Source organism: Quercus lobata, chromosome 4, assembly GCF_001633185.2.
Source record: "Quercus lobata isolate SW786 chromosome 4, ValleyOak3.0 Primary Assembly, whole genome shotgun sequence".
In the NCBI taxonomy this organism is placed as follows: domain Eukaryota; kingdom Viridiplantae; phylum Streptophyta; class Magnoliopsida; order Fagales; family Fagaceae; genus Quercus; species Quercus lobata.
The window spans coordinates 16813501-16833763 of record NC_044907.1 but is presented as its reverse complement, the minus strand read 5'-3'; the positions used below and the strand labels follow the sequence as shown (position 1 = coordinate 16833763).

Below are 20263 nucleotides of genomic sequence, written 5' to 3'. Positions count from 1 at the left end.
CTTTTTTTGTTCAAAAATGCCCATACACTCCTATGTTTAAGTAGAAAAAAAAAATATATATATATATATATATATCCAATAAAAATGCAACTCTAACTCCCACTAAAATATTGCCTAAAAAATAAGGTCACTTTGCAGTTAGATTTTCAAAATAATATATATATATATATATAAAATAAAAATTATGACTCTATCATCTTTACTCAAAAAAAATTATGATACTATAAAAAAATAAATAATAAAAAATAAAAAAAGTCTCATCGCACGCACAAATAGTTAGTTAATAATTAACTTGTGCCTTTGCTACTATTTACTAGTATAACTTTTTATTATTATTATTGACTTCAAAACTCAAAATTATTATTATTATTATTATTAACGCGTGTTCTAATTAACTTAGTTGGTAAAATATCATGTCATCGAATAAGATTCAGAATATGAACTCTATTTATACCAAAAACCAATTAGTATCTTAACATAATGATAAGAGCAATCATCAGGGTACGAACCCCATAAATTAGAAATAATAACATCTCAAATAAAAAAGAAAAATATTTACTTAGTATTATTATTTTTTTGATAATGGTAATAATTAACAACTAAAGTATAATTATTTGGGAGATTGCTCTACAAGATTTTTCTCCCCTGGTTAGCTGGCTGGCTGGACCATTGGAGGATTCCAAAATAGACTTTTGCCTTGTTGAAAGCTAGTTGGTGGAAGTGATGGGTGTCTAATAAATGACTTTAATCTAATGACTTAACAAGGAATTAGTACAAATCTTCTGCCGTGATTTACTGTGATGGAATAGGAATTTGGTTCCGGTTTGGTTTTCCATGTAACACCTTTGTTTGTCTTCTATTTAAGAGCAACCACATTAATTAGTGTAAAATTTCCATCTATTTTGCAAGAAAATATCTACTTTTTTTATTATACACACTCACTTTTACAAAACTCTCACTTCAGTTTATCTATTTTACACATTTATTCAATAAAATAATCATTTCTTTTAACACTGTCATCTCTCAACACAACCCCCACAGCCACCATCATCAAGCAACCTCCATTATCAACCTAGCCTCCGGCCTCCTACTAAGCAACAAGATCGACACCAACATCCAACAACAACAACAACAACAACAACAACAACAACAACAACAACAACAACAACAACAACAAAAACCAGAAAAACAACCTGAAGAACAGACCGACAACCCACCAACCCACACCCACAATCACCGATACCATCAACCCACACCCATAATCACTATCATGGCAGCCTTAAGCTCAACCCAAAAACTAGAAAAAAAAATTAAAAAAAAAAACCCAAAGAGCAGATTGGCGATCAAGAGAAATAACCCACCACAACCTAATTGACGATTAAGAGAAAACCAGCAACCGTTATCTGAGAGAGTTGATCTGATCCACAACAGATTGGCGGCAGGGCTTGAGTCGGTGGCGTGGGTCGGTGAGAGTGAGGTGATCTAATGAAATGAGAGAATTGATCTAATGGCATGTGAGAGAGTTGATCGGTGGGAGTGAGGTGAGAGAGGAAATGAGAAAAAGAGAGAGGTGAGAGTCAGAGGTAATGAGAGGCGAGAGAAAAAAATCTAAAATAATAGATAGACGAGCTACAGTAACCATGTAAATATACATGGTTATTGTAGCTAATGTGAATATTTACACATTTTTACACCCACTGATGTGGATGTTTTTTTACTTAAAATGTGTAAAATGGTTACTTTTTTCTATTTTAGAAGACTATACAAGGGCTAATGTGGTTGCTCTAAGGATTTTTCTTACAACTTTTTGTCCTAAGGTTTATTAATTCTCCTTTATGGTTAAAATTATGCATCAAACTTTAAAAATTTAATCTATAATTTTTTATTAAAAAGAAATGTCACATTATTTAAAAAATTTTAAGTCATTATTTCGTTAACCACTTCAGCAATACTACCAATGGAAGTTAACCGAAGGACTTAAACGGCTCATTTTGAAAATTTGAGGGACCAATTATGCTCACTTGAAACTTGAGAAACCAATTGCGCATCTAGGATAAACTCCAGGAACTTATAGTATAATTTTGCCATATTAATTTAATTCTCCTCTGTATTTAAAATTATGCATAAAGCTTTAAAAATTTTAATCTGTTGTTGTGAGTGAATACGCAATAGGCGAAATTTGTCTCTGTATCATACATTACCATAATCAATTCAAACTTGGCAAGAAACAAAAACAAAAAGAATAGGGGCCTATTGAATCCGAAAAAGAGTTGAAGTTTCTGTAGCCAAAGACTTGGGACCGCATCGAGTAGGACAGGTCTTTTTGGTCCCATCATCCCTTGCGCAAAGCCGCAAAGTTGAGATACAAGATTTTTGACAATTTTCTATTATTAAAAGTATTTTAAAATATGGTACTAACTACTAAGTAACAAGTTGGTACTATTTGTGAGGTCGATAGAAGATTTTTCTTCGGGTTTCTTTATTGAAAGCAAGCTGGTGGAAGATGGAAGTGATGGGTGTCTAACCTAACCAAGATGTTTTCTAATTTCTATGAAATATGTAGCAAATAAATGTGTGAATTATGCATAACAAGGACAGGTCTTCTGCCGTGTAAGCCCTTTCCTTCCGTCCTCATGATGGATATATGTGATATCTAATTTATTGGGTTGCTTATCTCTGCGGTCATAGAAAACAGAGTTAAAGAATACACTAGTTTTTTTTTTTTTTTTTTACAAATAATACACTATTTGGCAATTGGCTCAGGCTTGTTATTGAAATTTCAAAAATGTATATGGTCCACAAATACAATAGACTCATATATGGGTATATTACACTCCCTTTGTGGTTGGGCTTGGTCGTCATTTAGTTTAAAAACTTTCAATTGTTACATTTTCCATTTATTGTTTGAATTAAGATGAAATGATTGGTTTGGCCCAAATCTATAGATTTCGCATTTTTTAAACAAATAAATTACTTGTTACCGGTTTGATAAAGAATGAGGAGCTACACATTCCGTTCGATTATGTTATACTTGTACGATAATTATATTGACTCAAAAAACTCAATTTAGATTAAAAGGCACATGTTTAATACAACTTGTTCTATTATGCAAGGTTGGAATCTATAGATGCAAAGCTATTCAAGTCTTCAAACATTCATGAAAATACTCAAAATAGACCTACTTCATGATAAAATTCCCTTAATGGATCAGTTAATCATTCTAATTTGATGACGTTATAATAAAGTCTAAACACATGAGATGTACCCCAATCTTTCATGAAAAATACTTCAGATTATTCAAAGTTGCATCAACAACAATCTGCATAAATCATTCAACTGAGCTCTCATTCAACAACACTTGGACCAAAATCATTTTGAACCCAACAAGGGCCAACCGGCCCAACCCATGAAACTGGAGCAGGACCAAACTGGCTCAGGCCTAAAAACATTGTCTTTTGTTTAACATAAGATTAGGCCAGATCCAAAATGAGCCCAATTTGAATTTAACTGGCTTTAGGCCTGAAAACATTGACTTCTGTTCAGAACAAAGTTATACCTGACCAAAAATGAGCCCAGTAGTATAAAACTAGGATTGGGTCAAAAGTGTTTGATCCTAACCAACGTTAAAAATAACAGGAAAAGACCAATATGTATATTACAAGATCCAAATTCACATGAACCCAATCTTAAAATAGAAAGTGATCGAAAAGCACTGTACAAAAAGAAAAAAGAAAAAAGAAAAAGAGAAAAACAAATTCTCCATCAAAATTTGTAAAATTACATCTTCTATGTTTAAAATTAAATTCACCTTTCTCTATTAAAAAAAAAAATCACCTTAATAAAAAAAATTAAACCTAAGTCCAAAAATCTTAAGATTGATAAAAATTATTCTTGAATATTACACATTACTTGGCTAAAATTCATGAAATTAGTTTGAATTATAAAATATAAGTTGAAGAAATTGTAAAAATTCCCTTGGATTATACCTTAGCCAATTAGATACCACAGCATATACACATGCGTCATAGCCCATTTTTAATTTGTTGAAGGGAAAATCATCCACTTGTGACATGCGATGTCTTTTGAAAATTCAATGAATTTCCAACAAATAAAATTTAGAAAAAAGGGAAAAAATAAATAAATAAAAACACCCTTGAAATAATTGAATTTCCTCTTGGCTTGAAATAATAGTGATACGGTGATACCAAGCACGGACTTCTCTGTTGTGGTAAAACTGGAAAGGGTGCACATAGCTTCTAGGACACAGGATGAGAAACTGGAAAAGGCAATAGCGTTACGATTACGAATAATATATTCACTAAATGGGCCATGCTTGAAACAATTATTGGGAAATTATCTCAAATTACAATTTTAACCTGGAAAGCTATTTGAATTAATCATTCTAGTGCTAATATGCAAGATTGGAATCATAGATGCTAAATTATTGAATTCTTCTCCATTAGCGAAAAACATTACCATCTACATAACCAAAAAAAAAAAAACAGGAAGCTAAGTTATATTTTGTTTTCTTTTATTGTAAGTTTGACATTAATTTATTTGATTTTTGTTGGTTGCTTTTGCAGAAAGTTGTGTAAAATATATTTGTAATTGAAAAAAAAAAAAGTAGAGATTTTAAAAAATTGTACATAAACAAAATAAACTAAAAATTAAACAAAAAATCCTGTGACAAAATCATTTTAATTTATTAAATAGATCTCACTTCATTGATCTATTCATCATTTTAACTTAATAGTTATGATAAGTTTAATTTAACTTAATTGACCAATTAATCATTTTAATTTGCACCATTGCCCATTAAGCTTGAAAAAATATTATACAAATTTTCAAGATTACATAATTACTTGCAACAGTTTCAAGTAATTATAAGACCAGGAGTATCATGATGTCTAATACTAGCAAGTAACTCACTACATATGCGCAAGTACACTTGAGTTTAGTACAACCAATTTTAGGTTTTGAATTTCTACCTTCTCTTGAAACAACCTTGTATGGGCATTCACAATGAGTTCTACAAAGTTCTAGCAAAATTTTTGCTAGAAATCCCATTTCCTTTTTTACCTACCTACCTTTTTGAATACAAGTTCTAACAAACTCTTTATTTCTTTCTCTTTCTATTTAAATATTTTTATTTTTCTATCCCAATAACCCCCAGAGCAGCACACCTACACCAAGGGATACCCAAAAAACCCATAAATTTCCAACCAAACAAAGTTTAGCTTCCAACATGTTTGAAGTTTTGAATTCCAACACTCAATAAAAAGATGATATGCATTCTTGTTAATTGCAATACACATGACTCACATAATCTAACTAACCAAGCAAATCATGTATATTGTACTTAAGAGTGACATACAAATATCATCTTCATATTGGGAATTAAAATCCAAGACTCCAAACATTTTTAGAGACAAACTTTCTCCGCCCCGCAAACCCACCCCCGGTCTATTCTTGACAAAAAGGGGGATAATATACTCTAGAGAGTATACCGGAGAGTTTTTGTCATTTCTATATGACTCTTGTGCACATCCTTAGGGAGAGAAATTCTATTTCTCATGCACATTTGTAGGGGGAGAGATTTTCCATTGTGGAAATGCATATACCAAGGGGGAGAAGACATTGTGTTAATTAGAAAAATTTGTTCTGTTTGCTTTCTTGTTGGCTTTATGGTGCTTTGAGTTATGCTTTGTTGTTCTCATTGCATCGTTGGTCTCATTGCATCGTTGTTCTCATTGCATCGTGTTTGTGTTTTGAACATGCATATATCCCTTTATTATTGTGCTTCATTGAATACATGTTCAGATGATCATTTGTTTTACTATGTGATCATCGTAGTCATTTCTATATGACTATTTTGGTGTATGATCAAGTTGCTCACATGTTTCACATCATGTTTACTTGATCGCAATCCACTTGTTATATTATATTTGTCCTTTTATTATTTGCTTTACCTTAAAGGTCTAATGTGTTTTGTGCAAGTGTTTCAGGCTACAAGTATATATGTTCCAAGTGCATCACAGCTTCTCATCATTCTGAAGGGGAGAAACTTTAAGCACTTTTAGCTTATATTGTTTAAGTTTTTATTCAGTATTTTGTGGTTTGTGCCCATGTTTCTTCTGTAAGCTTTTAGGGTTTGTTTCCATGATTTTGTAGGTTTTATGAGTTGTACCATGCTTTATACAGCCGTTATGCTTTGTTAAATCAGTATTTCTAACTAAATGTCATGTATTTTCCTTTTAAGTACTGTCACTCTTGTGTCCTTGTAGGATTGTTCCTAGATGCATATACTTAGTGTATTATGCATTGGTTGAGTGTTGGGCATACAAGTAACTTGCATTGTTCTTATTAGCTTGTATATTCAAGTGTTCATTCCAAGTGTGAATGAGCATTGTGATCATTACCTTGTAGTGATTACTTGTTTAACCAAGCCATGATTTGTTTCTTAACTTCATCTTTGCTTGATCACTTTATGCCTGTTTCATATACTTTTCATGTTTTCTGCATACAATGATCATGGTGTATTGTTGTGTTTTAGGAGTTTCATGTTCATATGATTCAAGTGCCTCACAGTTTCTAGAATTAGGTGTGAGTGAGTTTTGCTTAACTGTTCCCAACTTACATGTTAAGTCTAGAGTCTGTTTTAGGGTTTTGTCACGGAATAGCCAAAGGGGAAGATTGTAAGGTTGAATTTAATCAACTATCTTGTTGGCTTTATTCCGTGCCAAATTTGCTTGTATTTCAGCAATTAGTACCCCTGTATTTAGGTGGGTTTGTTGTAAGGATAGTGAGTGAGATAGAGTGTTGAATGCTCAAGAGTGTGCAAGAAAACAGAGTCTCGCGGTTGGATCTCGCGGGTGACTTGCGGCTGCAAGCCGCCAGAAGCAGCACACGTACCAAGCATGCCAGAAGTTGAAGCGTCATGCTAGTTAGAGCACTACAAGACAAAATAGGACAACTGGTCGTTCTATTATCTCACGGCTGGATCTCGCGACTCAGTCAAGTCACGTGGCCAAGCCGCGAGCCAACCCTATTTTTGAAAAACCTGACGTTTCACATTCCATTCTCACCCTAGTATAAATACCTCTTATACCCACGAAAGAATGAGAGTTTTCAGAGAGAATTTTGAGAGAGAAACCCTAGAGTAAAACAAGATTGATTCATCCACAATCTTTACACAAGAGACTCTTCAAATTCCTCAACTCTCTTCCTCTCTATTGTTAAACCCTTGAGAGGTCTTTTTACCAAAACTTTTTCTCACCATATCCATTACTGTGAGAGGGCTGTTTGGTGTTCTGGAAAGCAGTTAGGAAGGAACTAATCTACATTAGTTGATGCTATGGTCAAGTAGCGAAATCCGAGAAGTTAGAAAAGAAATAGGTTTGGCACAACCTCGTTGGAGCAAGAAGCTTGGAGGGCTTAGGTACACTGAGTAGATTAGGCTTGGAGGGTCTATTGCTGTTCATGTATCCCAACTACATTTTCTAGTGGATTACTTACCGCTTGGAGGGCGGCGGAGACGTTTTACGCCGAGGGCTTTGGTTTCCTCTTTGATAACACATCGTGTGTTGTCCTTGTGTTTGCATCTTCCTTCCCTTTTATCTTTGCCATTTATTATCTACTGTTGTTATGTTTTAATTGGCTTAGATTGTTTACCAATTCCGTTTATAGCTTTTGTTCATTTTCCGTACACTAGTTGTTTGTCATACAACTTGAATTTGTTATTTTGTAATTGGGGGTCTAAACGTTCAAGGGTGTTTTATACACTTTTTGAACTTTCACTTGTTTTCATGCATAACTTTAGCCTTCATACATCAACTTAAAAATTTCTTAAGCATGTAAATTCTATAGGTCTTGATTGTGAATAACTTTGGATATAAACTTATTTAATAGTACATTAAAACATAAAGTTAATTATTTAAGAAGATATTACATACTTGATACAGGAGGGGGAAAAAACATTCATGAATCATGACTGCTATAAGGAAGCTACAATATTGATTATTCTCTCTAGTGTTACATATAATAAAACTAGAAAATCATGATGATCACAATTAACCTTCATAATAAATCATGACTCTTGTGCACCTACGAAGAAGGAAGATAATTTCAATATATTAGAATGATAAGCTTCGGAATTCATAAATGACAGAATGCTAAATGGTCGTTTTCCCAAAAATAAATAGAATTCAAAAGATATTCATTATCAGTAACTTAATATTTATGTTTTACTAGTGAGAAAATTCATGATGCGAGAATCCTTATTTGCGGTATGAAAAAATCCCAACCCATTCAATAATTGTGGAATTGGTGTGCATTTACTTGGATTTATTTAGAATTCTAAACAAGAAAATTTCTCCAACAAATTCGTTAACTCTAACTACACCCTTCAAATGTCTATGTTATTCATTCAGTAAAACTGAGATAATATGATCTTATGTTATCGATATAGAGACCTCCTACATCTTGTGGACCACTTCAACAAATAGAAAATAGATTTTAGAGGCATATTTTGTGTTTTGGTATTATAAAAAAGTAATTGGGCTTATTCCCCAACTAAATGCAACATAATGAGCGATATGATTAGTGAGTCAGTGACACTTTCTTCCCTTAAAATATTTGGACTAGCCTTATCATATTAGATCACGTAATGTGGGGTGCTACCAAATTATAACATATACACAAAGGCAAACAATATATTACCTGTGGATTGAAGCCTTTGTCTGCGTATATTAGTTCCAAGAAGTTTCTGTCGAATTGAATGTAGCTCAATCATAACAGCACTCATGTTCATCCTTTCTCTTGGAAATTCAACCGAACAAGCAACCCCAATTTCGAAAATCAAAACCACGCATTCTTGAATTCTTACACTTCCATTTTGACGCTCGTTGCAAGTAATGTTGTTCATTTGTGTCTCTCCTTCTCTTCCACGTAGAAGGATGGGATCAATAATGTCATCAATTATCTGTTCTAACAAAGCTACTTTCACAAAGTTGCAAAGGTTTAAGTTATCTTGGAAAATGTCATTGGTTGGCCTTTTTCCTGTGAACATCTCTGACAATAATATCTCATAACTATAAACATCACCATATGTTGATATCATGTTTCCCATGCCATACTCTACAATCAACCATTACATAACATATTTAATGTGAGCATAGATTTCTACCCATAAAAAAGAAGGGAAGATATATATATATATATATATATATATATATATATCAGATAAGTATTAAAAGAGTTTTTTCAATGCCATATAATAAGAATTAAGATAAGCAGAAAATATTGAAAATTCTTTTTTTTTTTTTTATCTACAGTACATTCTTATTAAAATTTTCCTTTCAGACTTTAAAATATAGTAAAAGACAAAAGAAATTGGAAACAAAATTAAATTTAATAAATGATAATGATATTCACTTGGAGGAGTATAGCCAACTGTGGCTCTTATTCCGATGGAGATTGATTGATTAATAGAACAATCTTGAGTAGCATCGAAAAGAAATCTTGCCAAGCCAAAGTCACCTACATGTCCAATCATTTCATGATCAAGAAGAATATTGCTAGACTTGAGGTCACAATGAACAATTGGCGTTTGGCAATGATGATGAAGATAATCCAATGCATTAGCAAAATCAATGGCAATATTTAGTCTCTGAAGAAAACTCAAGTTCTTTAGTTTCTTAGGAGTCTCATTTGTTCTCGAAGTTGGATGTAGCCATTCATCTAGGTTGCCATTTTCCATGAACTCATAGACCAATGCTTTAAAATCATGACCTTGATGGTCAACACTAGAACATGATGTAAGTACCTTTACAAGATTTCGATGTCTAATGTTTCTTAAAGCCTTACTCTCAGCTATGAAACTTTTAGAAGCTCCACAACGCAAAAGGTTAAGCACCTTGACAGCAATCGTTTGTCTACCTTGATCAAGAATTCCTTTATACACGGATCCAAAGCTACCCACACCAATTAAATTGGTAGTAGAAAACCCATCAGTTGCTTTTAGGAGAATTTGGTAGGATAGATTCAAAAGAAAATTTCCAGAGTCACTTGAGGACTTTCCTTTCCTTTTCTTTCTTAAAGAACAACAAAGTAGAAGTGATAGAACCAATGTTACTCCAAAAAGCCTTGAAATTATGGAGATTATTAACTTCAAGGTAAGAGTTAAGTTCTTTTTCTTGGATTTTTCGTATTTGCATTTAGGACGCTGGAACTTGGGTACGCCCCCACAAAGCTTACCATTTCCCTTGATGAAAGTTGCACTTGTATTCTTGAAAACTCCATTTGTTGGAACTTCTCCCTCAAACTGGTTGTAAGATAGATTTAAAACTTGCAAGTAGATAAAGATCTCCAAAAATTTTGGAATATGGCCTGATAAATTATTGTTAGAAAGATCTAATTTCTCAAGGCCTCTTAATGATTCCAAAGATGGAGGAATGATCCCTTGGAAGAGGTTTCCCCTCATGGCTAGAAGTTCCAATTTTACACAGCTACCAAGACTTACTGGAATCTTACCAAACAACATGTTTTCAGAAACATCCAATTCTTCTAGATTTATCCAATTTCCTACTTCCATGGGAAGGATAACCATGAATCGGTTGGCAGATAAATCTAGAAAAGTTAGTGAGAATGAGAGACCAATAATTTGTGGCGATAGCGAACCATTGAGATTGTTATTAGCAAGATTCAAATCAAACAAATTTTGGCACTTGCTAAGACTTAGAGGGATGTTGCCCTAAAGATTATTCTTATATAAATACAACTCTATGATAACAGTTAAATTTCCAATAGAGGATGGAATGTTTCCATATAGATTGTTTGTATTTAATGCCAAAATTTGTAAGTTTTGAAGCTTTCCAATTTCGAAGGGAATATTACTTGATAATTTGTTCTTCCACATATTGAGCCTCTCCAAGTTGATCAAATTTCCTATTTCAATAGGAATCTTACCAGATATCTTATTATTATCTAAAAGTAATATAGTAGGAGTAGTTGATAAATTACCAATGCATTTGGGGAAATCTCCCCCAAAGTTATTAGCATTTATTTCCAACAAATGTAGATATGTGGCATTTTTCAAAGAACAAAGAAAACTCAAATCATTTGCCCCTCTATTTCCAAGATTGTTCCAAGTAATGATAAAAAATGAAATTCTATTTAGCTTCTCCAAAGAAGGAACTTCTCCTCTAAGTTGATTAGAGTTCAATTCAAGGACTTCTAGATGTGACGCATTAGATATTGATATAGGGATAGATCCAGTAAATTTGTTCTGGCCAATGGAAAAGACTTCAATATTTGGTAGAGTAATGACACCCATATTTGATGGAAGACACCCTTGGATTTGGTTGATTCCTACATCAAAGGCTATTAATGAAGATAAATTGAGGATTGAGGGAGGAATTGTACCAAACAACCTATTTGAAGCCATAAGAAAAAATTTAAGCATAGTCAATCAGCCAAAAGAATTAGGGATAATCCCCCTGGAGGGATTTATCACCCTGTGCAAACGACCAATTTCTGGAGGGATTTCATTATAAAAGCTGTTGTTAAAGAGAGATAAATTCCTCAAAAAACTTAAATTTCCAACATAGGGTGATATAGAGCCTACCAGTTTCAATGATTGTAGGTATAACATGGTGACCCTTTGATGTCGGTGCCCACAAATGACCCGTTGCCATTGGCAAAAGTGGATGCTATCATTCCAAGAGCTCAAAACCCCGAAAGGGTCATGAGCGATCTTGGCTTTGAACTCGAGCAACACCAACCAGTCCGTCTCATTATTGCCGCTAACCACAGAGGTGAATAATAAGCTACACCAACATAAAATAGTAAAGGTACGCATACAAAAGGATGAAGTCTGTGAGGATGGGGAAGCTGAAATCAACCGGGAAAGCCCTATGCAAATTCGCGCTGGGTAGGAGTGGGTGTTGATTTTGCCGCTTAGGGCTCAAGCAAAAGTGCATTTATAGCAAGGGAAGAATGAAGAAGAACCAACTTTTTGCATGGAGCGCGGACCCACCCAAAAGACTTGTCCTCAAATCATTGTAATGATTAATGGGCAGTGTGAATTGTTTGGTTGAAGTTGGAACACGTGTGAATTGTTTTTTTTTTTTTGGGTATGAACCCATGTGTAAATCTCACCCACCAAAATCCATTTGTTAAAGTCAAGTTTGTCAAGATTTTGCAAAAGTATTTTTTAATTCTGCCTTTTTATTTCATTGGTTAGGTAAATTTTGCAAAGATTTTCTGAAAACCTAACAACCATGATATTAGTATTTTAGTAAATGTGCCTTTGCCTTTTTATTTCATTCTTCTTTTTATTATATATATATTTGATAGATATGATAAAATTTTAACTAGTAACTTCCACTTTATAATAATTTCTTACTAATTGGTACATATATATACACTTATATAATTTCTTTTACATATAAACAAATATAAAAATATAAAGTAAGAACATGATAAAATATAAGAAGAAAAGTACTTCAATCCAATTTAATTCGATTTGTTTTACTTCGAATCAGAGTACTTTGATTTACTCTGTTTAGCAATTATTTACTTTCAACTAAGTTAATTCTAATGTCATTGAGTCGAAAGAATTATTCACTTTCAACTAGTTTTCTTCAATTCAATGACATTAGAATCAAGGTTTTCAGACCCAGACCGTTCATTGAACCGTAAAAAGAAGAGGTTCAAGGTTTTTAAGGTCGAACCGAGATTGAACCGGAATCGAACCGTGATAACGTCATAATTAATTTAATAATTATTTAAATATAAATAAATATATTAAATTAGTATAAATAAAAAAATTAAATTAAATGACCGAATTAAATATAAAAATCTATCTTTCAAATGTATTTTTTCATATCATAACTTTCACTTTTATGTTACAAAACCATGCTTAAGTTATTATGTAACTTAATATGTAACTTAAGTTATTATATCATAACTTTCGGTTAAGTTATGATATTTTTTTCATTTTAACCCATTATTATATCTTGGTTATTTTTTCCTAATCAGCTCGAATCAAGTTGGTTCAACTCACTCAAAAGTTTTCATCATGCTTTTAGCAATTTCATATTTTGCACGTGTAATGGAAATGCATTTCGGGCTAAATAGATAAACATTAGGCCTTGTGATTTAACTTAAAAGACAACCAAAGTTGTTGTAATTGTTAGGTACTTTGGGCCCAACATAAATAGCCCATTAGACATTAGTTGTGAATTGATGTGATGATTCACCTGAAGCCTTCATTCTTCTTCAACAGTACACTAACTAGCACAGCACTTGGAGTCTCTTGTTTTGGTGGGCGGACAGACCAATAAAGCAAATAAATAAAAGTAAAGAGTATTAATATAAAATGAAAGTTCTCAACTTCCAAGAATGCGTTGGCAGCACCTCCTCCATGCAAAGTGCTTCAAAGTTCAAAGTTGGCATTTTACAGTTCAAAACTTTTCTTTACTTTTTTCTTTGAAAGTTTCAGATGCAGTGCTCTCTATTCTTCTCTTCACTTGAGCATCCTCTGCTGTGTGCTTGTGAATTTCAGTTCTTTTCTTCCTTCTTTGCCCTTTTTTTTTTTTTTGGGTCAACAACTTCTTTCATTTTCTCTATCTCATGTTGCCCTCTCTTCTCTATCACTTGAGAAAAAAGATCCAAACTTTATGGAGAGACACGAATGGAAGATCTGAGAGCGGAAAAAGAAAAATGCAAAGAGTAATAGAGAGACACGCAAGAAGAAGGAGGTTCAACAATTTTTTTAAAATTTTTTTTATTGCTTTGATCTGAACCGTGAAAGGTTTTTAGACCCGGCCGGTTCAACCACGGTTCGAACGATTTCATGCTTTTTATGTACAGAACAGTTTTTAGGGTCTAAAGAACCAGATTGATTAGAGGGTCACGGTTAACCTGGTCGGACCGTACGGTCCGGTTCGAGTCTAAAAACCATGATTAGAATTAACTTAGATTTAAGAATTAGACTTAGTCATTTGGGTCTATTACAGTACTACTTTTATTTTTAAATACGATTCTCACTTTATCACTCAGTAAAACCAAAATATTTTGTGACTATAGAGTTATTGGAAGAGCATTACAGTGACAGGTTTTTAGCTGTAAGTTTTTATTTCCATAGTTCCTCAATGATGGGATACGTGTGAGTGGATTGGAAAAAATATGTATTAAGAAAACTAGTAAGAATGTGAAATTGGGCTGTAAATACAGGATCGAGTTGGGTAAAGCACTAAAGCCACTTTATTTTAAAAATAAAATAAAATAAATAAATGTCTTGTTATTAAAAATAGGTCAACTCCTTGCTTGCACAAAAAAAAAAAAAAATTAACAGAACCAAATAAAATGATCAATATAACTTATTTTTAAAACTTTATAGACTATAATTACTCATTTGAAACATCACAGACAAAACACGAATTAACATCTTAACTTTTGGTAACGTCTTAATTTTTTTTGTCTATATTGTTTAATTCGAGTTGACAATTGTTGGTAATCAATAATAAGTTGGCTTACCCTCAAAAAAAATAATAAGTTGGCTGATCCAATATAAAAAATTAATTAGTTTTCATGATCTGATAAAAAATAATAATAATAATCGTAAAGTCCAAGCAAAAGTCATAAAGTGTAAAAAAAGTGTAATTTTATAATATCTGTTATTAAATTAAAAAAGGAAAAAGAAGAAGAATAGAGAAATGTTAAAGCATGCCTTAAGGTTAAAAGAGAAAAAGAGGGCTTACTAATTGTGCTATGATTGTGTTGACAGGAATTTATAAGGATAAGACTTGAGTCTAGTATCTAGTTACATTGGACCCGTTGAGATTATTATACGTATTTATTTTTGAACAAATATCACTATCTTAACGGGCTACTGCACAACATGCATTGGACCAAAACCTCACCTAATTTATAAATGCTTGTTGCTTTTAAATGATTAGTTGGGAGTTGGAACCCATTTGTGAATTTCATCAATATTGCAAAATCTGAAGTTTATTATATTATTTTTATTTCTTTTGAGATATTGCAAAATCTAAAGTTGATGATGCAAGACCCTACACTCCCCGAAAAAATAAAAAAGATTTTCCAGCAGAAAGCCTAACAACCATTTTTTTTTTTTTTTTTTTAAGTCAAAAAGGAATCTGCTTTTTAAATCTCAATAGATAGCCAAGATTTTTCAAAAGCACCTTTTGACTCTGGTTTTTTATTTCATTGATTAGATAAGTTTTGCAAAGATTTTCCAAAAGTGTACCCACCAGTATTTTAGTAATATCAATAAACACAACCTTTACACGGTGATTTTGTGTTTTGAGTTGAATTGTGGTCATCAACAATCTCTCCCTTATAATGATATTCCTTCGATTTGAACTCATGACCTTGAGTCTAATACTATATGTTAGACTATAAGTTGTGTCATTTCATCTAAAAAACAATTAGTGATGAGGAAGATAAACTCAAATTTTTTATGGCATTCGACATCGCACCCCATGTTAGTAGTTATAGGGAGTCGAATTGTGGTCTCTCAAAAAATATTACTACATAATTATAAAAATTTGATATATTTTTTAAAAATAAATTACAAACTAATGTATTGGATTTTTAAAAAGAGTAATGCTACAGTCACAAATTATTTTATAATATTTTTACAAATTGTTGATGTGACTAGTTTCTTATTGGTTTTTTTTTAGGTCTACCATTAACATTACTTTTTCATTTACTAATAATTACTCACCACGTCAGCAATTTGAAAAAAATTTGTAGTTTCAGCATTACTCTTTTAGATATAAAACAAAAGAAGTAATTAAGAAATTATTTATTATACAGGTGAGATGGTATCTTATAGTTGTAACTGATTTAATTGAGAAGAATTAATAAAAGCATGCATGAAAACCAAAAAAAAAAAAAAAAAAAAAAAAAGCATGAAAAAAAGAAGAGGATGGTGGTGCTGAACTCCAATGGGAAAACCCGATATGGAATATGGTTGTAGTCTTTAAAGAGGCATTTGGCAGTTGGTACAAGTGTTTATTGTGAGAGAAGGCTAATTTAGTAATTTGGCTATGTATAGAATCTCAAGAAGTGAAATTCATAACGAGAGATCGAAGAAATTTGGTGCAAGAATTTAGTGATGTTTGGTCCCAATCCAAGATTGCAAGAAACTTTTAGGTATTATGGTCAGTCTGATTATCTTTAATTAATTAGACTATGTAATAGACTCTAGATGGTGACCTCATAAACTTTATTTGTTCAGTCCTAGTCCAAGATTACAAGAAACTTTTGGGGATTATGGCTAGTCTGATTATCTTTGATTAATCAGACCGTGTAATAGACTCTAGACAGTGACCCCCATAAACTTTATTTGTTCGGTCCCAGTCCAAGATTGCAAGAATACTTTTGGAGATTATGGTTAGTCTGATTATTTTTAATTAATCAAACCGTATAATAGACTCTAGATAGTGATCCCATAAACTATATTTGTTCGGTTCTAGTCCAACATTGCAAGAAACTTTTGGGGATTATGGTCGGTCTGATTATCTTTAATTAATCAAACCGTGTAATAGACTCTAGATGGTGACCTTGTAAACTTTATAATATAAAATGATTTTTTTTTGAGATATTGGAAATTCTAAAGTTTTTTAGTTATTTATTGTTATTATTTTTTGGGATAGAATTGCAAAGTCTAAAGATGATAAAGCAAGGCTGCAAGTCAAGTTTGCCAAGATTTTCCAAAAGTATCTTTTGATTATGCCTTTTTATTTCATTGGTTAGGTAAGTTTTGCAAAGATTTTCCGAAAACCTAACAACAATTACATTAGTATTTTAGTAAGTGTGTTTTTGCCTTTTGATTGTCTTTTCATCACATGTGATACTTTACCAATTTAATTGAAATAATTTTTACATTTTTTTCAGATTTATATATAATACTTATTTTGTTATATGATATTTATGATTTCCCATACTATTGTTGGATGTTTTGAAGTTCGATCTTTTTAATTCATATTTTATCATTTATTTTATCCCAGAATTGGTTTATTGAGTGAAAGTTTTTACAAATCTAGATTTTTAAGACTGGAACTTTTTTGTTTTTAAGATTAGTGGCCCAATAGATAATTTTTTCTCGAATGAGTGAGACACCCGTTGGGATCAATTGGGCTGTAGATGGGAAACTTAGGCCCAAGTTGTACCAGTTGCTTCGGCAAAGACATATGTTTACCCATGGCCCAAAAGAGAGCTAGAGCCGATTAGATATATCGGCCTTCTTTAAGACATCTTTTGCTATTTTCGCATCACACATGACATGAACCGATACCCATTTTTTGTATCTCGTGAAATTTACTAAAAATTAATTTGAAATACGTCTTGATTGACTGAAATTCACCAAAATTAATTGGAATTACACCTTCAATGATTAAAATACATATCACTTACACATGAGTTGTTAAAATTCACAAAATAATTCTAAATTACACATAAGTAGGTTATAAAATTTTCAACAACATTAATGTTGAGGTGGTTTTTTTAAGTGAATGAGTTGGTCTTTTTTTTTTTTTTTTTTTTTTTTGAGATAGTTTCAACTTATGACTTTGGTTCCTAATGATAACTCTGTATCATATACTAAAACACTAATCGGTTTTTGGTGTAGGCGGTGATTGAATTCTAGATCTCTTATTCAACCATGAAAGACTTTATCAATTGAGCTAACTGAAAATCACTTTTAACTGGAAACCCACTCTTAATTTCCGTATTGAGTATTATAAATTGGTCACTTGGCATCTAAATTAATATAAAAATTAAAGCAGACACATGGCATAAAACTAAATTATAATTAAAAACTAATTTGAATTTGATTTAAATTCTAATTGCACTTCAACTTTAATATAATATATAAAAATTTGGTCGGGTTGAACTATAGATCAAGTTAATTGACTTAATTTTTAGGCCAAATTATTTATTTATTTATTTATTTTCATTTGGTTTTATCTTTGGTTGCTATACATTTTTTCATGCTTAAATATTTCTCTTTTGGCATTCTCAATCTTCTCTTTCTTTGAGTTTGGTAAGGGTCGATCTTCATTTGCCTCTATGATCTTGTACTCTCACTTAGTAGTCATTGATTTGTTAATCTCAGATCTCCCTCTTCTAAGAGGGTACCTACTGACTGTCACATGTTGTTACATTCATCCGTTAACTTTGATTTTTTTTGTCAAAACGTCGCTAAGTTGTGAATTTGTTTCTACTCAACATTATTGCTTTTCTTTTTTTTTTCCTTTTTTCTTTTTCTTTTTCCTAACTTTGCTAATAAAATGATTGAGAATTTATGTAAAAAGAAGTAAAGCAAGAAATTTGAATTACTTATTTATTAAATTTGTTTTCAATTTATATATCAATTTTTTAGTCATCTATATTACATGAAAATTGCTAAAAATTATTGTGTAAATTCACTATTATATATATATATATAAAATATTAAATATTATTACAGTGTTTTAAAAACTCTTTTTAAATTCTTTGAATTGCTTTGGCTAAACAAACATATATAGTCCCAATGCATCTCATTCATAACCCCAAAAAATGAACATATAGCGATTCAATTTATGAAGAAAATAAAGAAAAAATATGATGAGTCAATAGAACTGAGATCACAAGTAGTCTTAAAACAGGGGAATTATTTTTTCTCCTCAAAGGGGGAGTGCTTCTTCTCACCGCGAGTGAGCTTTTCTTTCCACTCTTCTTCTCCTAATCTAATAGCACACGAAGTTTGGAGGACTAGAGCCACATTAGCTTTGGCTGTGTCACAAGTAACAACGCCATGGATTCTGAAATAGTGGACCGCATTCAACGGATGCAACTTACAACAGATGAAGATGAAACCATTACAGTTCGTCCTTTGAGAAGAAAGGAGATCCTGGAAGAATACTCCTTGAGTTTAATCGGTAAGTTTCTTACAACTAAACTGACTAATATTAGAGTAGCCAAGAATTTACTAAGATCTATGTGGAAGATGGGGGAAGACTTGAAGATGGTGGAACTGGGTGACGATCTACTACAGTTCAAATTTTCAATGGAGTGCCAACTGAATTGGGTTTGGAACAACGGGCCTTGGTGTTTTGATAACCAAATCCTTGTTTTGCGGAGATGGGAAAAAGGTATGACTGCCCGTTCTGTGACCTTCACCCACATGCCGATTTGGGTCCAAGTTTGGGGGCTGCCATTTGATTTAATCACTGAAGAAGCTGCGCACGATATCGGGCAAGGGCTGGGCAAGGTCATTGAGGTGGACTGTAAAGCTCTCAAAACAGACCAAGCCCGGTTCCTCCGAATCAAGGTAGAGGTGCCGCTGGAAAAACCATTAAGGCGAGGTGGACCAGTGGTTAGTCCAGAAGGTGATGAAGCTAGAGTAGCTTTCCGATACGAGAGGCTGGTCGACTGGTGTTTCGCATGTGGGAGGGTAGGCCACGACGTTAAAGAGTGTATGTCGGCAAGCGAGGAAGAAAGGAGGGTTAAGCCATATGGAGAATGGTTGAAAGCAGGCACTTGTGGCAGACCTGACACACCGAGAAGCAACCAGAAAATCCCAGACCAGCGCTGGCGTGAACCCGAAGCAGCAACTCCACCGCGACATCCCGAAGCAGCGACTCCACCGCCACATACGCCAGCTGTACCTCCAGAAACATTAAATGCTGCTACAGAAAAGCCGAAAAATTCGAAAACTGTTTTGCCCATCCCGACAAATACGTTTCAGACCTTAAAGCCAGCAATCACACCAATATCCTCACCTGATACGTTACAGAATTTAAACCCCACAATCACTCCACCTCCATCTTCAAACACGTTACCATTTGACCAAGGATTTATGACAGGGAATAATCTGCCAACCAAAAGCCCCACCAGCATGGTTTCCGAAAAACTTGGAGAGGAGCTTTATTACGTTCCTATTATGTATGGGGGGAATAAGGAGACAAACACGTGCCTCACTGTAGTCCCACGTGCACATGGAGTAGACCCATATGTAAAAACCAATGCCACGTGGAAAAAAATCCCAAGACAAAAACTAAACACCAATACCTCACAAGACACCTCAGAGGAGACCAACCCAGTAGGAAAAAAGAGACAAGCAACCCAGGTACGCCTGGATGATGTTCAAGGTGACAAAGTAAAGACCAAACGGCTCAAGGTGGTGGCCGACCAAACACAACCTAATGTCCAAACGGTGGAGGCTGCGGCACAGCCCCGTCGGTCACAATGA

The 20263-nt window shown here is 33.1% G+C and overlaps 3 protein-coding genes across 3 annotated transcripts; 1 reads left to right on the top strand and 2 right to left on the bottom strand.

Annotated features, from left to right (window-relative positions):
- Window positions 1-4157: 4157 nt before the first annotated feature.
- LOC115983531 (putative receptor-like protein kinase At3g47110) lies at window positions 4158-9217 on the bottom strand. Its single transcript, XM_031106238.1, has 2 exons — window positions 8719-9217; window positions 4158-4276 (listed from the first exon to the last, which is right to left on the bottom strand). The coding sequence occupies exons 1-2, from the start codon at window positions 9125-9127 to the stop codon at window positions 4257-4259; spliced, it is 429 nt and encodes a 142-aa protein (XP_030962098.1). The 5' UTR covers window positions 9128-9217; the 3' UTR covers window positions 4158-4256.
- A 64-nt stretch (window positions 9218-9281) lies between these two features.
- On the bottom strand, window positions 9282-10629 carry LOC115984711 (probable LRR receptor-like serine/threonine-protein kinase At3g47570). The gene is made up of 2 exons (XM_031107725.1): window positions 9363-10629; window positions 9282-9309 (listed from the first exon to the last, which is right to left on the bottom strand). Exons 1-2 carry the CDS (start codon window positions 10604-10606, stop codon window positions 9282-9284), a joined length of 1272 nt encoding a protein of 423 aa, XP_030963585.1. The 5' UTR covers window positions 10607-10629.
- An 8197-nt stretch (window positions 10630-18826) lies between these two features.
- On the top strand, window positions 18827-20263 carry LOC115984710. Its single transcript, XM_031107724.1, has one exon. The coding sequence runs from the start codon at window positions 18827-18829 to the stop codon at window positions 20261-20263; it is 1437 nt and encodes a 478-aa protein (XP_030963584.1).

What these genes read in the sequence shown, in the direction of transcription:
- LOC115983531 (XM_031106238.1), bottom strand. Translation starts at nt 9,127, where the DNA reads ATGGGAAACATGATATCAACATATGGTGATGTTTATAGTTATGAGATA. An exon ending in ACAAAGGCTTCAATCCACAG is followed by an intron (nt 4,277 to 8,718) that starts GTAATATATTGT and finishes TGCCTTTTCCAG; the next exon opens with TTTCTCATCCTGTGTCCTAG.
- LOC115984710 (XM_031107724.1), top strand. Translation starts at nt 18,827, where the DNA reads ATGGATTCTGAAATAGTGGACCGCATTCAACGGATGCAACTTACAACA.
- LOC115984711 (XM_031107725.1), bottom strand. Translation starts at nt 10,606, where the DNA reads ATGGTTATCCTTCCCATGGAAGTAGGAAATTGGATAAATCTAGAAGAA. An exon ending in GTCTTTTACTATATTTTAAA is followed by an intron (nt 9,310 to 9,362) that starts GTCTGAAAGGAA and finishes AAAAAAAAAAAG; the next exon opens with AATTTTCAATATTTTCTGCT.